General features: G+C 42.4%; 1 protein-coding gene across 1 annotated transcript; it reads left to right on the top strand.

Annotated features, from left to right (window-relative positions):
* The first annotated feature begins 461 nt into the window (after window positions 1-461).
* On the top strand, window positions 462-10,136 carry LOC122899203 (cryptic protein-like). The gene is made up of 6 exons (XM_044236799.1): window positions 462-484; window positions 797-849; window positions 937-1,107; window positions 1,876-1,990; window positions 2,279-2,388; window positions 10,015-10,136. The coding sequence occupies exons 1-6, from the start codon at window positions 462-464 to the stop codon at window positions 10,134-10,136; spliced, it is 594 nt and encodes a 197-aa protein (XP_044092734.1).
* Window positions 10,137-12,218: the final 2,082 nt, after the last annotated feature.

Here is a 12,218-nt window from a genome sequence, read left to right as displayed (position 1 = left end):
GCGAGGGAAAGGCTTGTTGCCTTAGCCACCAATGCTTACAGCAGGGGTTGACTACCCTGCTGCTGTCAGCACTGTTAACACTACTGAAGAGAGAATCAGCCCAAGTCTCCAACCTCCACCCCACCCCCCCTGGTCTCAGTGAGGGGACAGTCCTGGAGGCTCAGCATGGGCCCTGCCTGCTACAGCAGCTCACTGCCTAATGGACTTCCACAGCAGAACCCGGAGATCTCACTGCTGTTTCTCACAGCCTACAGAAGGAAAGGAAAGATCTGTATCTTCTTTTCTTATTCATCTTATGTCCTAATGCAGTTATTCCAGGACCTGGAGTAAAGATATATTTAAATACAAAACGCCTTAAGACTCTACTTCCTTGGAAACTGATCTGCACTCCTTTGGAAATTGATCTTCAAAGTACTGATGAGAGAAGGAGACTTTCACACCAGAAGACGTGCCAGTGGGAAATGACCTGGAGACACCCTGTTAGGTAAGGACACACATCATTCAGATCTCAGGGCTGAGAGGGGCATTTAAAAGTGTTCAGAATAAACTGCAGCATATGCACAAATATTCTTTCTCCTTAAGGGACATGCACACTTTTTGGTCTCAAAATCTTTCTAAGTCACGATGACATTAATTAAGTTACATCTACAAGTTACAGAATGATGGCATAATATTTAATAAATGTTAAATTTGTATATATTTATGTTTATATATGATTGCTTTACATTTTAAGCATATGGACATTTCTACTTTTACTTTTAATATTTAAACCAATAATTTTCTTTAAACATTCTAGGCTTCTGTTTTTTGTCAGTTTGGCATTACACATCATCCACTTGGGAGACAACAGTAAGAAGCATTTTATTTATAGTCTCTTTTTATTGTATATTTATTTCTTAATCATCATCAGTCTCACATTTTCAATGTTTTTAAAAGATTATCAAAAAGAGAAACATAAAGGTAAGAGAGAAGAAATAAAAAATGCTACAGCCCAGAAGCTCCAGCAGGAAACACTCAACTGGATCCTGAATAATTTGGGAGAGGGGAACGGAAGCATGGATGGGTGGCGGCCGCAGGATTCAAGTACCTACTTCAGGGCTTTCTCAGGTAGTAAGTGGCATTGCCCCCCAAAAACTTTTCTGGTCATCTCCATTATTGTCCTCCCAGTTTAGGATCTGAGAACAACCTGGAATAGATTAAGGATAAAATGAAAAACCCAACAAACCACAATTTACCATCTTCACATGAAGATATACTATAAAGTGAAAAATGTGTCCTAGTGAGGCGCTCTTTTGCTGTGAAAACAAGTTTTACTCTTTCACTGGTACAATATTGCATTTACTCAGGAGGTCTCGAGGAGTGTGATTTAAATATATTCAAAACAAAGATTCCAACTCAAGTTAAAAGTAGGCCCTTGCTTGGCTTATTGCAGATTCTCAGGCTCCAGACCCCATGTCTCTCGGAGGCAGGGTGGGGGAGGGGCCTTGTCCCCCTGGCGGGGACAAGAGCTTGGGAGGGTTTTCTGTAAGTCATCCCACTGTGGGTGGTCCCCGCCTTGAAGGCCTGTTTTTAATCACTGTCCAGGGAAGTCACCTCCTGACTTTAACATCTGAAAGGAAAGGAGAGAGAAAATCCTATTTGCAGGGGCCAGGGTTTCTCCTTGGGTCCTTGAGCTGCTTCCTGACCCTCCAGTACCCCTGGCAGTTTGTTTTTAACCCTTAAATTAACAAGTAGGGTCTACCTGAGCAAACACACTTGGCAGGGAGTAAAATTTTATTGCCTCTCCAAGCAATCTCATGAGGCCCTCTCAGGGGTAGTCTAAGGCAAAGGGACAGGAAGCAGGCAGACTTGAACACCCAGGCCTCCCGCCCACAGGTGTATCCCCAAGGCTCAGCTGCTGCAGGAATGGTGGCACCTGCGTGCTGGGCAGCTTCTGCATATGTCCTGCCCACTTCACTGGCCGTTATTGTGAGCATGATCAGAGGCATAGGTGGGCCTGTGCAGGAGCCTGCCTGCAAGTGGGGCAGGGACATGGGAGGGGATGAGGGGAGAAGAGGGGCTTGACCTTGCAGAGGGGAGTGGGTGTGGGTAGGGGGGCCTTCAGGGTAGCATGTTGGGGAGGGGAGTGGGGTGTGGATGGGAGTGGGTACAGAGGCCCTGTGGGGCTCGGCATGTCTGGGAGTGGACCACAAGCGTGGAGAGGACAGACAGTGTGGGGGTTGGGCATGGGTAGTGCACACGAACCAGAAGGGCTGACACTGCCTTTCTGTCTCCTTAGTGAATGTGGTGCACTCATGCATGGAGCCTGGACCTTCCACAGCTGCCGCCTTTGCAGGTGTGTTTTCGCAGTCCTACACTGTCTCCCTCAGCAGACGCCAGACAGCTGTGGTAAGTGGACCTACGTCCTGTGCACAGTCCACAATGACAGGGATTTCTCCTTTGTAACTCCCAATCCATAGATATCTAGCTGTTCCAGGTGACATAGAAATGAGAACATGGTTGATTGATCACTTAGGAAAATCACATTCATTGTGAATCACATAGCATATTATCACTATTATTCAAAATGATTCCTAAGTTTACTATGCCCAGGTACTGGGTTTAAATGTGTTTCCCAAACAGCATCCTTAAGTGTCCTCTCAGTGAGCAGACTCTGGGGAGCACACAAGTTGCTAAAAGAGCCAACTCTGGCCGGGAGGTTACTGACTAAATCTCTAGCGATTTTCCTACACCACACCAACACCATCTCCTCAACTGTGAAGTGAGGAGGGTACTGGAGCAGGACAGGAATAGGCATGGATGGTCTGGTTCTGCCCTTTACAGCCATTCACGCAGTCCCAGAGAAGGAAGGTAGCTTGTAAGCAAAACTCAGGCCTGCCACGCATATTAAGAGCCATGAGGGTGTGGAGAACACATGGGGTGAACACTCATTTGTGAGAATTCTGAGCAGTGAGCAAACTCAACACAAACATTTCACTCACTGTAAAACTCAGTGAAGAGTGTGAATTCTCTGCATCAGAAAACAAATGTAACACTCTGCTATTGATCTTGGGCAGGGCCAAGGGGCACAGGTAAAGAAGGCACAGCATTTCAGTGCCACATGCTGTATCCTCTCCCCTCTTCAGCATGCTCCTCATGGACTCCAGTGAATGAAGGCACAGGCCTTCAACCTCTTCATCAGTCATGGGGGCCTTGGTTGTGCACTGAGCAGTCAAAGCTTCTAAAGCTGCTTTTCTGTTCCTCTGTCCACCTTCTTCAGCTCTGGCCAAATCACAGATGTTCAGCACCACTTCCCATCCCTTTGTCCATGGTCAGGACGGCAATGCAGGGGCACCACCACTGAAGGTGGAGCCCTCCAAACCAATCTCCTACCCCTGCCTTCCTGGTGGGGCCAGTAGTGGAGGAGCACACTTAATGAATGCTCAGCTTCCAAGCTACCTTTCCTGCTCCTCCCTTCCTCTTCTGCAACCTTGGGTAAGATGAGCTGTCAAGAGATGTTTAATGAACAACCCATCAACCCCTCTTTCTGCCCCATTCCTTCTCATCCAGCTGTGCATAGTGTGGGCAGTGCCAGTAGGAAGAGAGAAAGTATAGTACAGTATTGCAAAGTGTTGCAGCTTGTCCTCCTTCTCTCATGCCCACTAGGTTTCCAAAGCCCTTCCTTTCTTTCATTTCCCGGGCTTATGCCCCTGATCCACTAGCTGCTCCTTTTGTGCCCCCAGAGAATGGAGGACACAAATTAAGGAACAGGTATTGGAATTGCAAGTGGGACGTGTGTAGTCCTACATGTGAAGTAATTTCCTACATGCCATTGGTGCTCCCAGCAATAATGTGGGAAGGGGCTAGTTGTGGTCATTTTCAGTCTCCTATGCAAGGCCACTTTGGGTTCAGAAGCAACAGGGCAGGGACTAGATTTCAGATTATCTGCTTACTGTTTTCTATTCTGGAAACATCTGAGGGTGCAAATGCTGTCTGCCAAGGACAGTGACAATGGCTTCTACGTGTGACTTCTGCTCATCATAGTTAAACAAAATAATAATATTTCACAGTAATTTGTCAGGTGTCAAAGGACAGGAACAAACAGTACTTTTGTACTGTTTGACCCACTGATCCTTCCTCAGGGCAGATGACTGGTGGCTTGCTGACAGAGATGATGATGATGATGATGATGACATGAAGGATGGTGATGAGAATGATGATGTCTGTCAGTTATTTCAGGCACTTTATTCACTTTATCCTATTTGAGTCTCTTAAGTCCATGAAATAGGTATTATTATACTTTTTATATTGAAGGAAACCGAGGCTTATAGGAGTTGACACCAACAGCTAATAAACAAGGTCTGATATTTTTCTCTTAAGAGATTAATCACAAAAAGCTAATTGCTAATTTAGAAATACTTTATAACATTTAATTACTGAAAAATACTACAAATAAACATACCATAGCATATTTGATATAATTAATGTTATTTTATGAATAGTGAGAATATTAATTCATATTCATAGATTCATATTAATCTATGAATCTATTAATCTATGAATAAAATTGTTACCATTTATGGACATTGTGAGGACATTCCTGACTTTTGTCAAATGCTTTTTTTAGTTGTGACATAATTTGCATTTAACATTATATTTTCAGGTGTGCAACACAATGATTTGATATTTTTGTATGTTGTGAAATGATCAGCACACTAAGTCTACTTAACATCCATCACCTCCCATAGTCATGGTTTTCTTTCTTGTGATGAGAACTTTTAAGATCTACCTGCTTAACAATTTTTTTTTTTAGATTTTATTTATTTATTTGACAGAGAGAGAAATCACAAGCAGGCAGAGAGGCAGGCAGAGAGAGAGAAGGAAGCAGGCTCCTTGCTGAGCAGAGACCCCAATGCGGGGCTCAATCCCAGGACCCTGAGATCAGGACTTGAGCTGAAGGCAGAGGCTTAACCCCCTGAGCCACACAGTTGCCCCCCACTTAACAACTTTTAAATATAGATTTATTATAATCACCATGCTATATATATTATATCTCCATGAGTTATTTATTTTAAAACTCAAAATTTGTACCTTTGATCTTTGATCTTCTCCCACATTGCTCACCTATCAACCCCCACCTTTGACATTCACCAAACTTCTTGTTTCTTTGAGTTCTGTTGTTTTTATTTCTTTTACGATTTCACATGTGAGAGCTTATGGTATTTTTCTTTCTCTGTTCAATTTATTTAATTTGGCATAACACCCTTAAGGTCCATCCATGTTGTCACAGATGGCAAGATTTCCTTCTTTCTTATGGCTGAAAATATCCCATTATATGTGTTCATGTTATCTATCATATATCTTCTTTTATTGACATTTATATCCTATTCATTTAATTTATATCACATTTATACATATTTATATCATATATGCTCTTTGTCATTCATCCATCAATGTTTGCTTAGGTTGCTTCCATATTTTGGCTATTGTAAATAGTATGTGGTGAACATGGAGGTACGTATACATTTTTGAGTTAGTATGTTTGTTTCCTTTGGATAAATGCCCAGAGGTGGAATTGGTGAATCATTATGGAGACCTGTTGTTAATTTTTTGAAGAATCCCCATACCTGTTTCCATAGAGGATGCACCAACTTACATTCCCACCAACAGTGCATAAGGGTTTAGGATGTAAATCTTAACTACTGTGCCATTTCTGTACTCTTTCTATAAGAATAATTATCAATACTAACTAAAGATATTTTTCATAGTGTTATTTAGAATATTGAAAATATGGCCATATTCTAAATTAAACAGTAAGTAATGTTTTAAATCCTTTAATGGGATGTTGTAAGGATTTTTTTTTCCTTCTTAAGTTTTATTTGGGAATTATAAAAGTGAAAAAAGATACAGATCCCATTCCAAAATAATGTTGCCATAACTTTAATATATTTTTTTTTATTTTTTATTTGTTTTTTTTAAAGATTTATTTATTATTATGATCTCAGGGTCCTGGGATTGAGCCCTGCATCAGGTTCTCCGCTCAACAGGGAGCCTGCTTCCCCCTCTTTCTTTGCTTGCCTCTCTGCCTACTTGTGATATCTGTCAAACAAATAAATAAAATCTTTTTTTTTCCAATTTATTTTTAAAAACATATGGGAGGTAGAATAGAAATTTATGTCCTTAACATAATGAAAAAGATATGAATCAAGGATACGTGTCGATGGGCAAGTCACCAGTAGATAACAAAACACTACAAAATCATGACCCTCTGGTACTTCCAGGGACCTGAAGACCAAACAACCTCCAAGGGCCCTTCTTGCTCTGATGCTCTGCAAGTATAAGAATGACAGTCTTTCTTAATGCTGAATAGAATGTCTTTTCAAGGGTATATTTTTCCATTCTAATTCAGAAAAACACTAATTTTTCTGTTTTCTCTTGTAAAAGAAGGATAACCTACCCTCTACTCTCACATAGATCTTGAAGGAGAAAATTTATGCCAAATCATCTTGTTTGTTGGTGTGAGCTCTTTTGTCATTTTTCTCTTCCATGATCTAAAATAGTGTTTTGTGAATAATATTCTCAATTAATATTGAATGGATGGCCTTTGGCAGTTAGTTCCAAATACATATTCAAAGAAGAAACACCATATAAGCCATTATCTATTATTATATTGCAATCAAAAGAAACCATTTCTAGTATTTTAAAAACAGTATGCTTGAGGCAGGCAACTGGCATTATCTCTACTATTTTCTTCATTTACATTTGTTAATTTTGCATTAAAAGAGACAGTGTAGCATAATAGGAAAAGCACAGGAAAATCCCTCCAAAATCCTTGTTCAAATCCCCCCAAATACTTGTTATAATATTTACGATCCTTATGAAGGGTTGAATAACTTGTTTGTGTTTCAGTGTCTGCAAATGCAAAATTAGAGCTGAATATTTACACCATTGATTTATTAAGATGAGAAGGACTTTACCTGTTATATATGATGCACAAAATAAATTATTATTTTATTATCATCCTCATCAGCAGTGTTCCAGTCAACATACTGAGGTTTAAAAAATTATTTCATAATCCTGCATTTATATGCAAGTTTACTGAAATGTGTTTTCTGGTTTGTGAACAATATCCACTAATTGAGGAGCATTAAGTTTAACAATAATTGGTTAAACAAAACAAAACAAAACAAAAAAACACAAGCATCCAAGTAGCAGGAAGCTTAGTGTCGAAATAGGCCCCAAATTCATTATACCAAGAGGGTGGGTCTTCCCACATATAGCCCCAAAGAATTAAGTATTTCATTAGCCTAAAAAACCAGTTTAGTGTTCTAAAATTTATAGTCTAAGTACTGACACAGTGAAGTAGCAAACTCAAGTGCCTTCAGGGGTAAACAGGGAATGTGAATGTCAAGTTAGGGTCAGTTCAAACCTTACATCATGCTTCCAACTCAGTTTTAAAAAATATATTTCTGGCACCAACCAACCCAAAAAATGAAACAAAAATCATAGGGCCAGAACCAGCTTGTAGGCCTATGGGAGAGATGGCTTTTCAGGATCATGGCCCCAGCCAGCTCCAACATGCTTTGTCCTGCTCTCCAGGGACATTCTCCCATGATAGGTGCCATTCCAATGGGTGAGGTTCTCTGGGTGACCTGGCAGGAGGGGTAGTCATCTGACTCCCAGAAGTATCTGTAAACTGGAGAGTTTTAGGAATACTGGTTCCGGACCTCACATTAAAATATGACATTACCGGGGCGCCTGGGTGGCTCAGTGGGTTAAGCCTCTGCCTTCGGCTCAGGTCATGATATCAGGGTCCTGGGATGGAGCCCCACGTTGGGCTCTCTGCTCAGCAGGGAGCCTGTTTCCCTTCCTCTCTCTCTGCCTGCCTCTCTGCCTATTTGTGATCTCTGTCTGTCAAATAAATAAATAAAATCTTAAATAAAATAAAATAAAATATGACATTACCTTCATTCAAGGTGGTCTTGAACTTTTTTCCATTTTAATTTCCCACTCCACTCCAGTAAAAATACTTGAGTATGTTCCCCATTCAGTGGTGGTGAGACAGTTGCCATGCAGAGCATGTGCAAACTTGATTTTACCTATATCTTCTTTTTCACATAGACACAGGACTAACACACATGATAAAAATCTTTGCTATGCCTGATCAAGTCTAAAAAAGACCTTTTGATAAGAATACAATAAAAATCCTAGTTTATAGTAAGTTATACACTGGTAGCAGTTTCCTTTTCAATATGAGGTGAGTTAATGGTCATAGAATAATTGATTCAGTAGATTCTAATCAGTACAGTAAATACTGTAAGGCTTAGTTTTAAATTTTCCTAAATGTAGAGTGGAAGAATATTTTCTCCCTAAGCTTAGTGAGCAACCTGGGGCCTCCTGAGAGGGACATCATGTGGTACTCATAGCCCCACTTTGTGGACCCCTGCTGACTGAGCTGACCTGTCTAATCAAATTCCCAAAGCTGACTAAAACAACAGCCTTTGAGCTTATATATAATAAACGACTGCCAAAAAGGGCCTTAATCTGTTCTAGCAGGCAGCCTGCTTCATTCACTGGAGAGAGTAAAAACTGAAGCTCAGTATGGACAGACCCCTTTCTCACCTGAATAGCTTCTTACACGCAGATCACCTATCTTAGCATCAGCTTTTCTGGAGCCTTCCCTGGGTCCAGATGTTAGATTTCCTGTTTTGTGAGGTTTTCGTACACTGGAACAACACTTTCCCAGAGTGGGATAGTATAGGGAAGTGGCACCCAGGCCTAGAGTGGGCCACACCTCTGTCCTATCCTGAATCTAGCCTCTTAGATGGCCCCACCATAGCCCACCTGTGAATAGGTGAAGAGTGGGTACCTGTTTCCATTGCTTGCCATCCTTATCTGTTAACTTTCACTGTGTCATGCTCACCATAGGTTCTCACATTCAGAGAGCAACTCCTGGAGGGCTTGTAGGTGGCAGGACAAGGCAGGCCTGTCTGAAGTCTGGTGGTGGGGTGAAAGGGGAAGAACACCAGGTGGGCCTCTGCCAAGCAGTCTGGGTAGAAGTTCCTGTAGTTAGGCCCTTCCTCATCTGCATGCTTGCCTGCCCAGTCAACCATACATAGGCCCAGATTGGCCTGTGAGAACGCTTTAGTGCAGTTGGCACCCCTGCCTGCCCATGGTCAGCTTCACATCATAATCATTCATAATCACTCAGCAGGGATTTTAGCTAAGACCCCTGCTGGGTCCTACTGCTCCTGGGACTCCCACCCAACACTTTTGGAGTGGGGTCCCTCCCACACAGAAAGCCAGACTCACTTCTTCAGGCTAAGAGAAGCCACACTGTGACAGCCAGGAAGGTGAGCACCTTGGGGTGTGACACCAGTCCCCAGATTGCTGGGAAGCTATTCATTTTTGTAACTTCCTCTGTGGGAAGAGTAGCCATTGCTTTCAGAATGGATGCTTTCTCCTGTTTAATAAGCGGTACCTAGCCAAGGGGATGGTATTAGGACTCATTTGGAGAAGAGCTGGACCTTCTTTGCAACACAGGGATTTTATTTCATTGTATTTTATTTCATTGTATTTCAAATCACACCTCTTTGCCCCTAATTGCTAAATGACCTGATGTGAAATTCTCTGGAAGATCACCTTTGGTCAGCACATAGGCTAAATGAGAAGGGCTGAAGAGTTGTTTGTTAAGCTCTAAAAATGTAAATTCTCTTCCAGCTCTCTAAGTCCCACAGAAATCCCCTTGTTTCTGTTTGTAAGGAAGGGAGTAGGAAAGCTCCAGGAAGGTGCTTCTACCTTGAACCGGGCCTCCTACAGTGGGGCTTCCTTCCTATGCCAGGTGAGCCAACTGTTGCCTCAGGCCTGACCTCAAAACCCTCTAGCCCTGCCGCAGAGCCCCAGCAGCAAAGGCTGGTAAGGAACCTCAAACAGAATAGGGCCTGTATCAGAGCAGGTGGAGACAGCTCTATTTCAGTTTCTTAAAACCAGCATGTGACAGTGTCTCTCCCACCCTCTGGATTTTTTTTTTTTCAGACCTGGAAGAATTTCTTGCTGCGCGCTCAAACGGACAGAGCGCACACCGCATGCAGAATGTTCTCGTCCTTCTTCTGTGCTCACTCTTACAAAGGCTCCTCAGGGAAGGGAGAGATGGCTGACTAGACCCTAGAGGGCCTACCCCACAGTTCCACACTGGCAGAACCTTGGCCTCCCCAGCGCAGCTTGAGCAAGCCTTGTCCTCTGTGGGAAAGCTGGGACTTATGCAGCCTCTCAGTTTCTGTGTTGTAGGTAATAGATTTGTTTTATCTCCTATCAACTGAAGCATTAGATGAAAATATTCATTGTTTAATAAATATTTTCATGAAAGAGACTGTCTCATTTCCCTAAGCCTTATTTCTAGGTCTATGATTTAGACACCATGAGTAAACACTTGAGCTGGGGCCTATTCAACCCTAAATTCTCTCTGATGATTTCAGAGTGAACTGAGCACACTGCCCCTCCCAGATGACAACTCTTCCTCAAGTCCCCCTTCATACTCCACCCCCACCCCTCCAGCACAGAGATGTGCCATGGACGTGGCAACACTTCACATCATGCATTTGTTCACTATTCATCTCCCCCACTACTCCCTACATCCTTGGGAGGTAGACACAGCACCACGTGGGCTGTGCTCTGGGTCAGTCAAGGAGCTAAAACCTAAAAAACGCTTCATTGAGAAGGAAGACAAGACAGGGGAGAGACAGTGGGAAGGAGGGATCCAAGACTTGAGTCTGACAGCCATTCAACCCACCTCCTTTTCTGTAGCTTCCTCTACTAGCCAGGGCTCTTGTGATCCACTTTTCAGGGCGATTAGCACTTACTGGGATTATCACCATCTCCTTAGAAGGGGGAGATTCTATACAGCGGAACCCATTCTAAAGACAAGGGAGAGGGAGAATTCAGCCAGAAGAGGCTACAGCCTCAGGCTCAAGGCTAGCCCTCCTCTCTTGGAGTCATCTCCTAGCCAGCCAAGCAAGCACAGCTTATATGCTCAGGGTCAACCACTAAAACTTGTTACAGACTCAAACTTGCCCATGCCCACGATGCACCTTGATCTTTGTTCCCAAAGCTGCCTTGCTCTGTTGAACCTAGGAATGTTACATATATGTAGTGATTGGGGAAGGAGGTGAGTACATGAGAAGAGGCTCATGGGTTTCATGAAGCCTTGAAACAACCCAAAGGTGTGTATTCTTTCAAACAGTGAGGTGCCATCCAGGATCTGGTATGATGGGGTGAATCAGATAATTTCAAGACAGATGTTATCATCTGATCGCTATCAGGTACTACAATCAATGGGCAAACAAGGAATAGGGAGTGGAAAAAAGCAGGGATAATGATTAACATACATGGGGCTGGGAGGAGCATAAGCCATAAGTAAGGAACATAACAAAAAACAACATGAAGCTAGGTTAGTAACGTAACTCATACAACTAGAGTACTGCTTATGCTTTCAAGACAGGTCCAGGAAGCAAGCATCCAGCCTCAATCTGAACCCCAATCTGAAGTCTGAAATCAATCTGAATTTGCAAAAAATGAAGGGACTGAAGGGCCCATCTTCCAGTCAATGGTGCAGTTATTGGGAGTTAGGGGTTTCTAAGCTGGATCTGCCAATGATATTAGCTCTCTGATAATTAATCAGCTGTGTTCAGACAGTTACCACAGCTAGAGATCAGAGGAGTGAAAATAAGAAGAATATTATAAATTATTCAGGTGAACAATAAGAATAAAATGGGAGTGAGAAAGGACTCTGGAATAGATAATATAGCCTGAATTAATGTATTAATTGATCAAAATATTGATATTTTATAAGGCTTATATAATTTCATTTAAAATGTTCACAGCTGAACTCAATGGAAAGGCCATCCTGCAACATCATATTGTCCATGTGATGATGTAACGCTGCATGTACTGGAATGCTTTTGGGGACAGAAAAGTGCCCTGTCCCCAGACAGTTGCCACAGTGCTCTACTGTCAACTGCTGCACTGGAGGGTGGTTTTTTGACTCCACCTAGATAATAGAACACTACACATCTAGGTGAATCAAGTTCTCGCTGTGAGCACTGATATGGGAAGTCATGCTGAATTAACCAGGCTGCTACTTCAGTGCTCTCCATAGCACACACATATGGAAGTATGTATACCCATTTATCCATTTCCAGATACTTAGATTGTTTTCATTTCTTGGCCATTGTGAATAATGC

The sequence above is a fragment of the Neovison vison genome, chromosome 2 (genome assembly GCF_020171115.1).
Source record: "Neovison vison isolate M4711 chromosome 2, ASM_NN_V1, whole genome shotgun sequence".
NCBI lineage: Eukaryota > Metazoa > Chordata > Mammalia > Carnivora > Mustelidae > Neogale > Neogale vison.
This window is presented reverse-complemented; position numbering and strand designations above follow the sequence as displayed.

Bases quoted from the DNA above. Each gene is read 5' to 3' on its own strand.
- LOC122899203 (XM_044236799.1), top strand. From the start codon at position 462: ATGACCTGGAGACACCCTGTTAG. The intron at 850-936 runs GTAAGAAGCATT...TGTTTTTAAAAG, and splicing joins CATCCACTTGGGAGACAACA to ATTATCAAAAAGAGAAACAT. The intron at 1,108-1,875 runs GTAGTAAGTGGC...TCCCGCCCACAG, and splicing joins CTACTTCAGGGCTTTCTCAG to GTGTATCCCCAAGGCTCAGC.